The 17,969-nt window shown below is 50.3% G+C and overlaps 1 protein-coding gene across 1 annotated transcript in view; it reads left to right on the forward strand.

Moving 5' to 3' along the window:
• LOC137300361 (guanine nucleotide exchange factor VAV2-like) overlaps positions 1-16,577 on the forward strand; it is a 106,828-nt gene extending 90,251 nt beyond the window's left edge. Inside the window, exon 4 of the mRNA XM_067969445.1 lies at positions 16,515-16,577. Coding sequence (XP_067825546.1) covers positions 16,515-16,577 — 63 coding nt within the window. The remainder of the gene's footprint in view (positions 1-16,514) is intronic.
• The last annotated feature ends 1,392 nt before the right edge of the window (positions 16,578-17,969 follow it).

The raw sequence follows: 17,969 nt of genomic DNA on the forward strand, positions 1-17,969 counted from the left end.
CCCCACCATCAACATCCTGGGGGTCACCATTGACCAGAAACTTAACTGGACCAGCCATATAAATACTGTGGCTACGAGAGCAGGTCAGAGGCTGGTTATTCTGCGGTGAGTGACTCACCTCCTGACTCCCCAAAGCCTTTCCACCATCTACAAGGCACAAGTCAGGAGTGTGATGGAATACTCTCCACTTGCCTGGATGAGTGCAGCTCCAACAACACTCAAGAAGCTCGACACCATCCAGGACAAAGCAGCCCGCTTGATTGGCACCCCATCCACCACCCTAAACATTCACTCCCTTCACCACCGGCGCACCGTGGCTGCAGTGTGTACCATCCACAGGATGCACTGCAGCAACTCGCCAAGGCTTCTTCGACAGCACCTCCCAAACCCGCGACCTCTACCACCTAGAAGGACAAGAGCAGCAGGCACATGGGAACAACACCACCTGCACGTTCCCCTCCAAGTCACACACCATCCCGACTTGGAAATATATCGCTGTTCCTTCATTGTTGCTGGGTCAAAATCCTGGAACTCCCTTCCTAACAGCACTGTGGGAGAACCGTCACCACACGGACTGCAGCGGTTCAAGAAGGCGGCTCACCACCACCTTCTCAAGGGCAATTAGGGATGGGCAATAAATGCCGGCCTCACCAGAGACGCCCACATCCCGTGAACGAATAAAAAAAAAATCAGCCAGGGATCCTGCTCCTGATCACTGTCCAGTGACCCCTGATGGAGTGTGTTGTGGGAACAGGAGTGGGATTGGCTGTGATGTCCCTGTATCTGAATAGCCAACCTACACTTACTATAAAAAGTAGATTTTTTTTTAGTAAACGATATTTGAGAGACAGTGTGTGAGTAATTTGAGAGATGAGGTGTGGGGAGTGTAACAGGCTCGGGGGGATCAGGTGACTTTGGACCTCTGGTTCCCAAAGCTCTCCCCCACTGGGGGGTTTCCTCATCTCATGTCTGGGTCTGTTGGAGACTCATTGATCGAGATTGATCGCTGTGATTAGTCAAAGACTCCATTATTGTTGTATCATGTGACTATCAGGATGGACTGTGGTCTTTTCTCGTCCAGCAATTCCACTGTCCCAATAGAGGTCACATGATGAATGGGCCCCTGGGGAACCTGTACCCCAGTGAGCGTCAGTGTCTGTGGGACCCGTACCCCAGTGAGAGTCGGTGTCTGTGGGACCCGTACCCCAGTGAGAGTCAGTGTCTGTGGGACCCGTACCCCAGTGAGAGTCAGTGTCTGTGGGACCCGTACCCCAGTGAGAGTCAGTGTCTGTGGGACCCGTACCCCAGTGAGAGTCAGTGTCTGTGGGGAGGCGGGAATCCGATAGAAAAGCAGTTGATCTGTTGTGCTTCCCGGTGGGTGGTGTGAGGTCCTGTCTCCGTTCCCCAGTCTGAGCTGATGTATTTTCAGCTCAAGCTTCCTGCATCAAAGCAGAATTCAGTTATCACAAAAAGGAATGATATTCACTCTGCCGACTCCCAGCATGTCCCAGGGCTGTGATTATATTCGGGGAAACATCAGCAACGCCCAACTCTGAGGAGAGCATGGTAACGAGCTCCCCTCAGGTGGTGATTATATTGTGCACTGATCACATTAGGTGGATCGTAATGATTCTCTGATTCCCTGGCAGTGAGTGGGCTCGTGGCTGTTTAATGGCTGTGCATTGGACTGTGATCCCAGGGCAGGGTGTCTGGCAGTGATGTTATTCCTTGCTCAGTTTAATGGACTGGAAGTGACTCGAGACTTTAACCCTTTTGTACTCAGGCTGTAGCTAAAGCATTTAATCCAACCCTGTCGAGGGGTGCAGGGAGGAGGGGGTACAGGGGCCGTGGGAGGAGGGGGTACAGGGGCACTGGGAGGAGGGGGTACAGGGGCAGCGGGCACATGGAGGAGGGGATACAGGGGCAGCAGACACTGAGGAAGGGGTACAGGGGCAGCAGACACTGAGGAGGGGGTACAGGGGCAGCAGACACATCGAGGAGGGGGTACAGGGGCAGCGGGCACATGGAGGAGGGGGTACAGGGAGGAGGGGGGTACAGGGGCAGCAGACACTGGGAGGAGGGGGTACAGGGGCAGCAGACACTGAGAGGAGGGGGGTACAGGGGCAGCAGACACTGGGAGGAGGGGGTACAGGGAGGAGGCGGGTACAGGGGCAGCAGACACTGGGAGGAGGGGGTACAGGGGCAGCAGACACTGGGAGGAGGGGGTACTGAGATGATGGGCTTCTGGGAGATTCTTGTTTGCTTGAAGTTTAAACAGCGAGCGGTTTTACACAGTGACACAGTCCAGCAGTGCGGATTATAGAGTCATAGAGTCATACAGCACGGATAGAGGCCCTTCGGCCCATCGTGTCCGCGCCGGCCATCAAGCCCAGTCAGAAGAATGAGAGGCGATCTTATTGAAACATATAAGATTGTGAAGGGTCTTGATCGGGTGGATGCAGTAAGGATGTTCCCAAAGATGGGTGAAACTAGAACTAGGGGGCATAATCTTAGAATAAGGGGCTGCTCTTTCAAAACTGAGATGAGGAGAAACTTCTTCACTCAGAGGGTGGTCGGTCTGTGGAATTTGCTGCCCCAGGAAGCTGTGGAAGCTACATCATTAGATAAATTTAAAACAGAAATAGACAGTTTCCTAGAAGTAAAGGGAATTAGGGGTTATGGGGAGCGGGCAGGAAATTGGACATGAAGCTGAGTTCGGATCGGTCAATGCCCTGTGGGTGGCGGAGAGGGCCCAGGGGCTATGTGGCCGGGTCCTGCTCCGACTTCTTGTGTTCTTTAGATTTGTGGTTGGGATCAGATCAGCCATGATCTTATTGAATGGCGGAGCAGGCTCGAGGGGCCGATTGGCCTACTCCTGCTCCAATTTCTTATGTTCTTATGTTCTTATGTAATCTAATCCCATATTCCAGCATTTGGTCCGTAGCCTTGTATGCTATGGCATTTCAAGTGCTCATCCAAATGCTTCTTGAATGTTGTGAGGGTTCCTGCCTCCACAACCCTTTCAGGCAGTGAGTTCCAGACTCCAACCACCCTCTGGGTGAAAAAGTTCTTTCTCAAATCCCCTCTAAACCTCCCGCCTTTTACCTTGAATCTATGCCCCCTTGTTATAGAACCCTCAACAAAGGGAAAAAGCTCCTTAGTATCCATCCTATCTATGCCCCTCATAATTTTGTACACCTCAATCATGACCCCCTCAGCCTCCTCTGCTCCAAGGAAAACAAACCCAATCTTCCCAGTCTCTCATCATAGCTGAAGCGCTCCAGCCCTGGTAACATCCTGGTGAATCTCCTCTGCACCCTCTCCAAAGCGATCACATCCTTCCTGTAGTGTGGCGACCAGAACTGCACACAGTACTCCAGCTGTGGCCTAACCAGTGTTTTATACAGCTCCATCATAACCTCCTTGCTCTTATATTCTATGCCTCGGCTAATAAAGGCAAGTATCCCATATGCCTTCTTTACCACCTTATCTACCTGTTCTGCCGCCTTCAGGGATCTGTGAACTTGCACACCAAGATCCCTCTGACCCTCTGTCTTGCCTAGGGTCCTCCCATTCATTGTGTATACCCTTGCTTTGTTAGTCCCTCCAAAGTGCATCACTTCGCACTTTTCCGGGTTAAATTCCATTTGCCACTGTTCCGCCCATCTGACCAACCCATCTATATCGTCCTGCAGACTGAGGCTATCCTCCTCGCTATTTACCACCCTACCAATTTTTGTATCATCAGCGAACTTACTGATCATACCTTTTACATTCATATCCAAGTCGTTAATGTAGACCACAAACAGCAAGGGCCCCAGCACAGATCCCTGTGGTACCCCACTGGCCACAGGCTTCCAGTCACAAAAACAACCTTCGACCATCACCCTCTGCCTTCTGCCACTAAGCCAGTTTTGTATCCAAAGTGCCAAGGCACCCTGGACTCCATGGGCTCGTACCTTCTTGACCAGTCTCCTGTGCGGGACTTTATCGAAGGCCTTACTGAAATCCATGTATACCACATCCACTGCGTTACCCTCATCCACACGCCTAGTCACCCCCTCAAAAATTCAATCAAATTAGTCAGACATGATCTTCCCTTGACAAAGCCATGTTGACTATCCCTGATTAATCCTTGCTTCTCCAAGTGGAGACTAATTTTGTCCTTCAGAATTTTTTCCAATAATTTTCCTACCACTGATGTTAGGCTCACTGGCCTGTAGTTCCCCGGTTTTTCCCTACTCCCCTTCTTGAATAATGGTACTACATTAGCGGTTCTCCAGTCCTCTGGCACATCCCCTGTGGCCAGAGAGGTTCTGAATATATGTGTCAGAGCCCCCGCAATCTCCTCCTTTGCCTCACACAGTAGCCTGGGATACATTTCGTCCGGGCCTGGGGATTTATCCATTTTTAGGCCTGCTCAAACCGCCAATACCTCCTCCCGCTCGATGTTAATATGTTCGAGTATATCACAGTCCCCCTGCCGTATTTCTATGTCTACATCGTCCTTCTCCATAGTGAAAACAGATGCAAAAAATTCATTTAGAACCCCTCCTACATCTGCCGGCTCCACACACAGATTGCCATTTTTGTCCCTAATGGGCCCTATTTTTTCCCTAGTCATCCTCTTACCCTTAATATACTTATAAAACATCTTAGGATTTTCCTTTATTTTGCTCGCCAGTGTTTTTTCATGGCCCCTCCTTGATCTCCTAATTTCCTTTTTAAGTACCCCCCTGCACTTTTTGTACTCCTCTAGGGCTTCCTCCGTCTTTAGCCTTTTGTATCTGCCAAAAGCCCTCCTTTTTTTCCTAATCCATTCTCGTATATCCCCTGACATCCAAGGTTCCCTGGAGTTCTTGGAACCACCCTTGACCTTTACGGGAACATGTTGCCATTGTATGGTCTCAATCTCCCTTCTGAAAGACTCCCATTGCTCCGATGCGGATTTTCCTACAAGCAGCTGATCCCAGTCCATTTTGGCCAGATCCTGCCTTATCCTATTAAAATCGGCCTTCCCCCAATTTAGAACCTTTATTTCCGGCCCCTCCCTGTCCTTTTCCATGACCACCTTAAATCTCACCGAATTATGGTCACTGTCACCAAAGTGCTCACCTACTAGCACTTCTTCCACTTGGCCGGCCACATTCCCTAGAATTAGGTCCAGTACCGCCCCCTCTCTTGTAGGACTTTCTACATGCTGGCTCAAAAAGCTCTCCTGGATGCACGTTAAGAATTTTGTACCCTCTAAGCCTTTTACACTCTGAGTATCCCAGTTAATATTGGGGAAGTTGAAATCCCCCACTATTATTACCCTATTATTTGCACAATTTTCTGAGATTTGCCTACATATCTGTTCCTCTATCTCCTCTGTTCCTTTATCTGTGCTCACTGTTTAAATGATCTTCAGTGGATGTTGAATGAGCTGTTTCTTGATATATATTAGCTCTGGCGCAGGAACCTGCTGGTGAGGATTTAAACACCCATCCCAGAATAATCAGACCCTGTCCCCGAGGGGTGTTTCACTCGCTGGGTTGACGAGGGGGGCTATTTGGAGTCGGGGGCTTTGTGAGTCGGGGACCAGCCTGAATCCTCCCGTTGATCCCCCTCACAGCCAGTCGGCTGAAATTGCTTTTTTTGGTGTTTTGAAGGACTTGCAAATGAGAATGAATTCCCTCATTTATCATAAATACAGAACTGGTAGTGTTCTGCAAAACTCATGGGGCATCTCCATAGCAACGTGTGGCCTTTAACTAGATCATTTGACCGAGTATCTAATTCAAGTACCTGACAGGCGTCTGGAAAAGAGAGGCTGGAAGGAGGGATGCGACAAACAGCAATGTGACAACGACCAGATCGTCTGTTTTTTAGTGATGTTGTTGAGGGATAAATATTGACCCCAGGACCCCAGACAATTCCCCGGCTCTTCTACGAAATAGTGGCCGTGGGATGACATCCACCTGAGAGGGCAGACGGGGCCTCGGTTTAACGTCTCATCCGAAAGACGGCCCCTCCAACGGTGCAGCACTCCCTCAGTACTGACCCTCCAACAGTGCGGCGCTCCCTCAGTACCGACCCTCCGACAGTGCAGCGCTCCCTCAGTACTGACCCTCCGACAGTGCAGCACTCCCTCAGTACTGACCCTCCGACAGTGCAGCACTCCCTCAGTACTGACCCTCTGAAAGTGCAGCACTCCCTCAGTACTGACCCTCCGACAGTGCAGCACTCCCTCAGTACTGACCCTCCGACAGTGCAGCACTCCCTCAGTACTGACCCTCCGACAGTGCAGCACTCCCTCAGTACTGACCCTCCGACAGTGCAGCACTCCCTCAGTACTGACCCTCCGACAGTGCAGCGCTCCCTCAGTACTGACCCTCCGACAGTGCAGCGCTCCCTCAGTACTGACCCTCCGACAGTGCAGCGCTCCCTCAGTACTGACCCTCCGACAGTGCAGCGCTCCCTCAGTACTGACCCTCCGACAGTGCAGCGCTCCCTCAGTACTGACCCTCCGACAGTGCAGCGCTCCCTCAGTACTGCACTGGGAATGTCGTCCTAGATTGTGTGAGCAGAGAATTTCTCTTGCAATCGCTGGAATTGGGGAGATATAAACATCTGTTTTTCACATGGGCTTGATGTGTTTTGTGGCAGTGACTCAGTGCCCAGGACAAGTTCAGGACAATCTAGGAATGCTGGAACAGTTATAATTTCTGTTTTATGGTAACCCCTGCTTCTTACTGTCTGTTGCTGCCAGGGACACGGGGCCAGCGTGTAATTCCAGGTAATTATTTCAGCTCCTGCAGCCAGAGAGATGCTGCATTAATCCCTTTGTCATCTGCTAATTCAATTAGTGCCTGAATCTGTGTGCTTGCTTCCAGTTTGGTTGTTCAGTCACTGTTTCAAGCCATTCTCTGCCCAGGGCTCAGTGCTGGATCCAGGCAATGCTGGCAGAGTGTGAAATGTACAGAGGGCAATGTTCACACTGAAGGCTGATAATGCGGCAGGTTAGGGAGTTAGCTGTGCTGTGGCCTGAGGGCAGGAGCTGCACTGTGTGAAGGTTGGTGATGATGTTTTTGAGGATGAGTACGGTGGCTGCACACATTCTCTCCCCGACCCCCCCCGCCCCCACTCAGCTCGGCAGATTCTTCGGCAGATTTGTACTTCCAATTTTTGCTCTCTTTTCTTCCTGAAGCCATTAACAGTGTGTATCTCTCATACGCTCTGCCTCTCTTTATCTCATTAACATTGAGTCTGTCTTTGTTTATCTCAAATACTATCCGTGTATTTCACTCTCTCCTTTCTTCATCTCTCCCTCTCTTCCTAACCTTCCCCCTCTCTCTGTGTCTCTATCACTCTTTTTCCTTCTCTGTTCTCCCCTTTTTGACTCTCTCTGTGTCCGTCTGTCTCTCATGCATGAACACGCACACAGAGTAAAGCTCCCTCTACACTGTCCCATCAAACACTCCCAGGGCAGGTACAGGGTTAGATACAGAGTAAAGCTCCCTCTACACTGTCCCATCAAACACTCCCAGGGCAGGTACAGGGTTAGATACAGAGTAAAGCTCCCTCTACACTGTCCCATCAAACACTCCCAGGGCAGGTACAGGGTTGGATACAGAGTAAAGCTCCCTCTACACTGTCCCATCAAACACTCCCAGGGCAGGTACAGGGTTAGATACAGAGTAAAGCTCCCTCTACACTGTCCCATCAAACACTCCCAGGGCAGGTACAGGGTTAGATACAGAGTAAAGCTACACTGTCCCATCCAGTAAAAGGATGTGTGTAGTCTTTAATTGACAAAGGCTGATCTCTGGGTGTTTCCTGACTCTGTGCTGACATTCCCCTCAGTTATTCCCTGTGATTGTAGCCTGGCAGCTCATTGAGAGGAACCCCCTCTGCTGTCGGGACAGGGAACTGCAGCAACATGCACGAGCGTTTCCTGAGAGCAGAGACATCGCACAATTCATAGAATGTAACAGAGCGTGAGGAGGCCATTCGGCCCATCCTGTCTGTGCCGGCTCTTTGAAAGAGCTATCCAATTAGTTTCATTCTCCTGCTCTTTCCCCATAGTCCTGTAAATTTTTTTCCTTCAAGTATTTATCCAATTCCCTTTTGAAAGTTATTATTGAATCTGCTTCCACCGCCCTTTCAGGCAGCGCATTCCAGATCATCACAACTCGCTGCGTAAAAACATTCTCCTCATCTCACCTCTGGTTCTTTTGCCAATTACCTTAAATCTGTGTCCTCTGGTTACCGACCCTCCTGCCACTGGAAACAGTTTCTCCTTATTTACTCTGTCGAAACCTCTATCGCAGTTTCTGGGCCCAAGAATCCCAGTGATGAGGATTGGTGGGAACAGACTGCACACTGGTGGAGTCTCTGGGTTTCTGGTTTGAGGGGAATCATATTGATGGAATGTTATTATAATCATTAATGAGTAAAGGTATTGCTGCCTGTCCTGAAGGATGATCATCTCGACAGTTCTAACACACTCCCTTCCCGAGTGCCTCAGTTAGAGTCAGCTGACCTGTAAAATCTTCACTCCAGAAACATCATGATAATAAATATAAAATGTAAAATACTGGGTGTAAAAACAGCAGGGGAAAAAGACCATTGTATAAATAAAAACTAGGCAAAAGTACCAGATGTAAAATACTAATATGGAGAAAAGAAAAGACCTGCATTCATTTCGTGCCTTTTTTGACCTCGGAATGTCCCAAAGAGTTTTACAGCCAATGAAGTACTTTTTTGAAGTGTAGTCACTGTTGTAATGTAGGAAATGCAGCAGCCAATTTGCGCACAGCAAGATCCCACAAACAGCAATGTGATAACGACCAGATAATCTGTTTTTAGTGATGTTGCTTGAGGGATAAATATTGGCCCCCGGACACCGGGGAGAACTCCCCCTGCTCTTCTTCCAGTAGTGTCCATGGGATCTTTCACATCCACCTGAGAGGGCAGATGAAAAAGGTAAATGTAAAACAAGGGGTACAAAGTACTGAAATAAATTTTAAAATATTAAAGGGCGGTGTTGTGTGTTGGGGTTTTGTGCTCGATATGAGACTTGGGGTTCAGCGTTGCAGCTGCTCCTGTGGGCTCTTAGAATCGTTTCAGAACAATGAAGGTTAATCACCTCCAAGCTGTGTTCCGGTGTATTTAGATTCTTGAATATGACTGCTGACCTTGAGATCCGGATGCCTGACGGGGAGCCCCTGGTTTGGGGCCGTGTGATGGGGAGCTCCTGTTGCGGGTGGGTGGCGCGGGGGGGGGGTTTGGGGTGGGGGGGGCGCGGGGGGGGTTTGGGGTGAGGGGAGGAGGGGGGGGTTTGGGGTGTGGGGGCGCGGGGGGGGTTGGGGTGAGGGGGGCGCGTGGGGGTTTGGGGTGAGTGGGGGGGCGCGGGGGGGGTTTGGGGTGAGGGGGGGGCGCGGGGGGGGTTTGGGGTGTGGGGGCGTGGGGGGGTTTGGGATTCGGGGGGGGCGCGGGGGGGGGTTTGGGGTGAGTGGGCGCGGGGGGGGTTTGGGGTTCGGGGGGGGCGCGGGGGGGGGGTTTGGGGTGAGTGGGCGCGGGGGGGGTTGGGGTGAGGGGGGGCGCGGGGGGGGTTTGGGGTGAGGGGGGGGCGCGGGGGGGTTTGGGGTGAGTGGGCGCGGGGGGGTTGGGGTGAGGGGGGGCGCGGGGGGGGTTTGGGGTGAGGGGGGGGCGCGGGGGGGTTTGGGGTGAGGGGGGGGCGCGGGGGGGTTTGGGGTGAGGGGGGGGCGCGGGGGGGTTTGGGGTGAGGGGGGGGCGCGGGGGGGGTTTGGGGTGAGGGGAGGAGAGGGGGGCGACGGGCGACGGCCATTCACAGAGAGGTCCGTTTCCCAACATTAACGGTGATAGTCGGCACTTCCGTGGCCTCAGGATCAGCAGTTTGGGACCGAGGGCGATAGTTTGAACCATTTAAGAAATGAACATATTAAAGTGCATATTGACCACGGACAAAGCTCCTCTCACTCCAGTTTATTGAAAGGCCTCACAGACTGACTCTAGTAATAAACAAGGCGACATCAATAAACTAGTCAAGCAACAGCCTGACACGGCCATACTCACAGAATCATACCTTTCAGCCAACGTCCCAGACTCTTCCATCACCATCCCTGGGTATGTCCTGTCCCACCGGCAGGACAGACCCACCAGAGATGGCGGTACAGTGATATACAGTCAGGAGGGAATGACTCTGGGAGTCCTCAATATTCACTTTGGACCCCATGAAATCTCATGACATCAGGTCAAACATGTCAAGGGCAGTCACTCTCACCTCACCTCTGGAATTCAGCTCTTTTGTCCATGTTTGGACCAAGGCTGTAATGAGGTCTGGAGCCGAGTGGTCCTGGCGGAACCCAAACTGAGTATCGGTGAGCAGGTTATTGGTGAATAAGTGCCGCTTGATAGCACTGTCGATGAAACCTCCTGCTGATTACCACCTACCGTCCTCCCTCAGCTGATGAATCAGTCCTCCTCCATGTTGAACACCACTTGGAGGAAGCACTGAGGGTAGCAAGGGCACAGAATGTACTCTGGGTGGGGGACTTCAATGTCCATCACCAAGAGTGGCTCGGTAGCACCACTACTGACCGAGCTGGCCGAATCCTGAAGGACATAGCTGCCAGACTGGGCCTGCGGCAGGTGGTGAGCGAACCAACACGAGGGAAAAACCTTCTTGACCTCGTCCTCACCAATCTACCTGTCGCAAATGCATCTGTCCATGACGGTATTGGTAGGAGTGACCACCGCACAGTCCTCGGGGAGATAACGTCCCGTCTTCGCACTGAGGACACCATCCAACGTGTTGTGTGGCACTACCACCATGCTAAATGGGATAGATTCAGAACAGATCTAGCAGCTCAAAACTGGGCATCCATGAGGCGCTGTGGGCCATCAGCAGCAGCAGAATTGTATTCCAGCACAATCTGTAACCTCATGGCCCAGCATATTCCTCACTCTACCATTACCAACAAGCCAGGGATCAACCCTGGTTCAATGAGGAGTGTAGAAGAGCATGCCAGGAGCAGCACCAGGCGTACCTAAAAATGAGGTGCCAACCTGGTGAGGCTACAACTCAGGACTACATGCATGCTAAACAGCGGAAGCAACATGCTATAGACAGAGCTAAGTGATTCCACAACCAACGGATCAGATCAAAGCTCTGCAGTCCTGCCACATCCAGTCATGAATGGTGGTGGACAATTAAACAACTAACGGGAGGAGGAGGCTCTGTAAACATCTCCGTCCTCAATGAAGGCAGAGTCCAGCACATGAGTGCAAAAGACAAGGCTGAAGCGTTTGCAACCATCTTCAGCCAGAAGTGCCAATGAACCATCACAGAAGCCAATCTTCAGCCAATTCGATTCACTCCACGTGATATCAAGAAACGGCTGAGTGCACTGGATACAGCAAAGGCTATGGGCCCCGACAACATCCCGGCTGTAGTGCTGAAGACTTGTGCTCCAGAACTAGCTGCGCCTCTAGCCAAACTGTTCCAGTACAGCTACAACACTGGCATCTACCTGACAATGTGGAAAATTGCCCAGGTATGTCCTGTCCACAAAATCAGGACAAATCCAATCCGGCCAATTACTGCCCCATCAGTCTACTCTCAATCATCAGCAAAGTGATGGAAGGTGTCGTCGACAGTGCTATCAAGCGGCACTTACTCACCAATAACCAGCTCACCGATGCTCAGTTTGGGTTCCGCCAGGACCACTCGGCTCCAGACCTCATTACAGCCTTGATCCAAACATGGACAAAAGAGCTGAATTCCAGAGGTGAGGTGAGAGTGACTGCCCTTGACATCAAGGCAGCATTTGACCGAGTGTGGCACCAAGGAGCCCTAGTAAAATTGAAGTCAATGGGAATCAGGGGGAAAACTCTCCAGTTGCTGGAGTCATACCTAGCACAAAGGAAGATGGTAGTGGTTGTTGGAGGCCAATCATCTCAGCCCCAGGAAATCGCTGCAGGAGTTCCTCAGGGCAGTGTCCTGGCCCAACCATCTTCAGCTGCTTCATCAATGACCTTTCTTCCATCATAAGGTCAGAAATGGGGATGTTCGCTGATGATTGCACAGTGTTCAGTTCCATTCGCAAACCCTCGGATAATGAAGCAGTCCGAGCCCGCATGCAGCAAGACCTGGACAACATCCAGGCTTGGGCTGATAAGTGGCAAGTAACATTCGCAGATAAGTGCCAGGCAGTGACCATCTCCAACAAGAGAGAGTCTAACCACCTCCCCTTGACATTCAACGGCATTACCATCGCCGAATCCCCCACCATCAATATCCTGGGGGTCACCATTGACCAGAAACTTAACTGGACCAGCCATATAAATACTGTGGCGACAAGAGCAGGTCAGAGGCTGAGTATTCTGTGGCCAGTGACTCACCTCCTGATTCCCTAAAGCCTTTCCACCATCTACAAGGCACAAGTCAGGAGTGTGATGGAATACTCTCCACTTGCCTGGATGAGTGCAGCTCCAACAACACTCAAGAAGCTCGACACCATCCAGGACAAAGCAGCCCACTTGATTGGCACCCCATCCACCACCCTAAACATTCACTCCTTCACCACCGGCGCACCGTGGCTGCAGTGTGTACCATCCACAGGATGCACTGCAGCAACTCGCCAAGGCTTCTTCGACAGCACCTCCCAAACCCGCGACCTCTACCACCTGGAAGGACAAGAGCAGCAGGCACATGGGAACAACACCACCTGCACGTTCCCCTCCAAGTCACACACCATCCCGACTTGGAAATATATCGCCGTTCCTTCATCGTCGCTGGGTCAAAATCCTGGAGCTCCCTTCCCAACCGCACTGTGAGAGAACCTTCACCACACGGACTGCAGCGGTTCAAGAAGGCGGCTCACCACCACCTTCTCGAGGGCAATTAGGGATGGGCAATAAATGCCGGCCTCACCAGCGATGCCCGCATCCCATGAACGAATTTTTAAAAATCAATAAACTAACAGGATCAAAGAAACATATTCTTGTCACAAACAGATATAAAATATTGGTTATAAATATAAAACAGTGGGGAAAAATATAATTTGATGGTGTTTTTTGATGGGGTAACAGAGAGGGTAGCTGAGGGCAATGCAGTTGATGTGGTGCATATGGACTTTCAAAAGGCGTTTGATAAATGCCACAGAATCGGCTTGTCAATAAAATTGAAGCCCTTGGAATAAAAGGGGTTGTATCAGCATGAATACAAAATTGGCTAAGTGAGAGGAAAGAGAGAGTAGTGGTGAACGGTTGTTTTTCGGACTGGAGGGAGGTGTACAGTGGTGTTCCCCAGGGGTCGGTGTTGGGACCACTGCTTTTCTTGATATATATTAATGACTTGGACTTGGGTGTACAGGGCACAATTTCAAAATTTGCAGATGACACAAAACTTGGAAGTGTAGTAAACAGTGAGGAGGATAGTGATAGACTTCAAGAGGATATAGACAGGCTGGTGGAATGGGCGGACATGTGGCAGATGAAATTTAATGCAGAAAAATGTGAAGTGATACATTTTGGTAGGAAGAACGAGGAGAGGCAATATAAACTCGAGGGCACAATTCTAAAAGGGGTGCAGGAACAGAGAGATCTGGGGGTGTATGTGCGCAAATCTTTGAAAGTGGCAGGGCAGGTTGAGAAAGCAGATAAAAAAGCATACGGGATCCTGGGCTTTATAAATAGAGGCTTTCCGCACCCATGAGGACGGCCTCAACCGGGATCTTGGGTTCATGTCACGCTACACGTTACCCCACCAGCGAACAAATGTTATCTGTTTTTAATATAATGGGTCATTTGCTGGCTCTCTCTGCCTTCCGGATGTTTCTGCCTCTCTCTGTGTTTTTTTTTCTCTGTTTTTTTTCCCTGTTTGTTTTTTATTGAATGTGTATTCGGAGGTTCTGCAGGTAACACCTCTCTGTCTGAACACGGTGATTGCCTTGGCAACGGGCAGTTGCAGGGGCAGTCTGTAAACACCATTTATTATTGTTCAATATGTATAAATGCGTAGGCTTCAAGGAGATCTTGAAACATTTGCCTGAGGAAGGAGAAAATCTCCGAAAGCTTGTGAATTTAAAATAAAATTGCTGGACTATAACTTGGTGTTGTAAAATTGTTTACAATTGTCAACCCCAGTCCATCACCGGCATCTCCACATCATTTATAAATAGAGGCATAGAGTACAAAAGTAAGGAAGTTATGATAAACCTTTATAAAACACTGGTTTGACCACAATTGGAGTATTGTGTCCAGCTCTGGGCACCGCACTTTTGGAAGGATGTAAAGGCCGTGGAGAGGGTGCAGAGGAGATTTACTAGAATGGTTCCAGGGATGAGGGACTTCAGTTATATGGATAAACTGGAGAAGCTGGGATTGTTCTCCTTAGCGCAGAGACGGTTGAGGAGATTTGATCGAGGTGTTCAAAATTATAACTGGTTTCGGTAGAGTAAACAAAGAGAAACTGTTCCCATTGGCGGAAGGGTCGAGAATCAGAAGACACAGATTTCAGGTGATTGGCAAAAGAACCAAAGGCGACATGAGGAAAAACTTTTCTATGCAGCGAGTGGTTATGATCTGGAATGCACTGCCCGAGGGGGTGGTGGAGGCAGATTCAATCATGGCTTTCAAAAAGGAATTAGATAAATATTTGAAGAGAAAAAATTTGCATGGCTACGGGGAAAGAGCGGGGAATGGGATTAACTGCATTGCTCTTACAAAGAGCTGGCACAGGCTCGATGGGCTGAAAGGCCTCCTTCTGTGCTGCAACGATTCTTTGTTTCTATGATTCTGTGGAATACTGAGGGTGAACCACACTCGGAGCACTGTGCACAGTTCAGGTCTCCATATTATAAATGTGATATAGAGGCACTGGAGAAGGTACAAAAAAGATTCACAAGGATGATACCAGAACTGAGAGGTTATAACTATTAGGAGAGATTGAACAGGCTGGGGCTCTTTTCTCGAGAAAAGTGAAATCTGAGGGTGACCTGATTGAGGTCTTTAAGATTATGAAAGAGTTTGATAGGGTCGATATAGAGAAAATGTTTCCACTTGTGGGGGAGACCAGAACTCGGGGCCATAAATATAAGAGAGTCTCTAATAAATCCAATAGGGAATTCAGGAGCAACTTCTTTACCCAGAGAGTGGTGAGAATGTGGAACTCGCTCCCACAAGGAGTAGTTGAGGTGAATAGTGGAGATGGATTTAAGGGAAGCTGGATAAACACATGAGGGAGAAAGGAATAGAAGGATATGGGGATAGGGTGAGATGAAGTAGGGAGGGAGGAGGCTCGTGTGGAGCATAAACACCGGCATAGACCAGTTGGGCCGAATGGCCTGTTTCTGTGCTGTACAATCGATGTAATATAAAAACCCTGGATACAACACAAAATCCCTGGGATAAAGTAATAAATTCCGGATTAATTTGCTTTTCCGAGACTCCCATGAAATGGCAGCAGGCTGCTGAGACACAGATTATACAGACAGGCCTCTACCTCTCACCGTTGGCAGTTCTTCATCGGCAGGGTCACTGGCCATTCAGCACAGTGGAGGCCGTACCTGTCTTCACCTGACATTCCTGTATACACTCACACACACTGTCGGAGGGCCAGTACTGAGGGAGCGCCGCACTGTCGGAGGGCCAGTACTGAGGGAGCGCCGCACTGTCGGAGGGTCAGTACTGAGGGAGCGCCGCACTGTCGGAGGGTCAGTACTGAGGGAGCGCTGCACTGTTGGAGGGTCAGTACTGAGGGAGCGCCGCACTGTCGGAGGGTCAGTACTGAGGGAGCGCTGCACTGTCGGAGGGTCAGTACTGAGGAGCGCTGCACTGTCGGAGGGTCAGTACTGAGGGAGCGCTGCACTGTCGGAGGGCCAGTACTGAGGGAGCGCTGCACTGTCGGAGGTGCAGATGAGACATTAAACCGAGGCCCTGTCTGCCCTCTCAGGTGGATGTAAACGATCCCATGGCCATTATTTGAAGAAGAGCTGGGGAGATCCCCCCGGTGTCCTGGGGCCAATATTTATCCCTCAACCAACATCACTAAAACAGATTATCTGGTCATTATCACATTGCTGTTTGTGGGATCTTGCTGTGCGCAAAATGGCTGCCACGTTTCCTACATTACAACAGTGACTAAACTTCAAAAGTATTTAATTGGCTGTAAAGCACTTTGGATGTCCTGAGGTTGTGGAAGGCACGATAGAAATGGGAGTCTCCCTCCCTCTGTCAACTCCTCTCTCTGTCTCTCTATCATTGTACGGACCAGGAATTGCTGCAGTCTTGACTTTCTGCACTGCATTTATTGCTAAATAATGTGTGGGGCTGGTCTCGGTGCCACTGTGTTTAATGTAAGAAGCTGGCAGTGGGCGAGGCTCGCAGCTCCCCCCGGAGCACCCCCCGAGGCCCGTGTTGGGCTGAGGGCCTGACCAGCTGTCGGGGAGGGATCGATGGTCCTGTTCAGAGGCCATGTTTTAACCCTCTGTCTCTTTCTGTTGCAGGTTATCTCTGCCATCTCCAGAATCTCCCATCACACCGCTGTTCAGGGCAAAGGCATCAGGTAAACACGGCGACCAGTTCCATTCTCTTCAGTGAGACGTATCTGAATATTTACAGAACTGTTTCTGGTCTGTGTGTGTGAGGAAAAGAATATAAATATCCGTGTATGGGGGTCCGTGTATATATCTGTGTGCGAGTGTGTGTGCGAGTGTGTGTGCGTGCGAGTGTGTGTGCGTGTGCGTGCGAGTGTGTGTGTGCGTGCATGCGCGGCGAGTGCGTGTGCGTGCGCGTGTGTGCGTGTGCGTGCGCGTGTGTGTGTGCATGCGAGTGCGTGCGTGTGTGTGCGTGCGAGTGTGTGCGTGCGAGTGTGTGAGTGTGTGTGTGTGCGCGTGCGTGCGTGTGCGTGCGAGTGTGTGTGTGCGCGTGCGTGCGTGCGAGTGTGTGCATGTGTGTGTGTGTGTGTGCGTGCGTGTGTGGCTGTATGTTCGTGTTGCACCCACTCCAAGGCCACTATATCCCTTCTGAGGTGCGGTGCCCAGAACTGAACTCAGTATCTCCAGATGGGGTCTGACCAGGGTTTTATACGACTGGAACATCACTTCCACCACTTTGTATTCCAGCCCCTTGAGATAAAGACCAACATTCCATTCGCCTTTTTGATTGCTTTTTCTACCTGTCCACTAGTTTTTAGTGATTTCTGTACTTGGACCCCGAAATCTCTCTGCTCCTCCACAGTTCTTAGCTGCTTACCACTTAGAAAATACTCTGTTTTGCCTTTAAGAACATAAGAAATAGGAGCAGGAGTCGGCCATTCGGCCCCTCGAGCCTGCTCCACCATTCAATCAGATCATGGCTGATCTTCGACCTCAACTCCACTTTCCCGCCTGATCCCCATATCCCTCGATTCCCCCCGAGTCCAAAAATCTATCGATCTCAGCCTTGAATATATTCAACGACTCAGCATCCACAGCCCTCTGGGGTAGAGAATTCCAAAGAGTCACAACTCTCTGAGTGAAGAAATTCCTCCTCATCTCAGTCTTAAATGGCCGACCCCTTATCCTGCGACTATGCCGCCTAGTTCTAGACTCTCTAGCCAGGGGAAACAACCTCTCGGCATCTACCCCATCCATCCCCCTCAGAATCTTATATGTTCTAAAGTGGATGACCTCACACTTCCCCACATTGAGCTCCATTTGCCAAAGTTTTGCCCACTCACTGAATCTCTCAATGTCCCTTTACAACTTCCTGCATCCATCTGCACTATTTACTGTGCCTCCTAACTTCGTGTTGTCAGCAAACTTAAGATATCCTGCTCTCTATTCCTTCATCCAAGTCATTTATAAATATAGTGAAAAACTGAGGCCCAGTACAGATCCCCGGGGGACACCATTAGTCACATCCTGCCAATCGGAGTCCATACCCATTATCCCTATTCTCTGTCTTTGTCATTTAAGGGA

The sequence above is a fragment of the Heptranchias perlo genome, chromosome 31 (assembly GCF_035084215.1).
Source record: "Heptranchias perlo isolate sHepPer1 chromosome 31, sHepPer1.hap1, whole genome shotgun sequence".
In the NCBI taxonomy this organism is placed as follows: Eukaryota; Metazoa; Chordata; class Chondrichthyes; order Hexanchiformes; family Hexanchidae; genus Heptranchias; species Heptranchias perlo.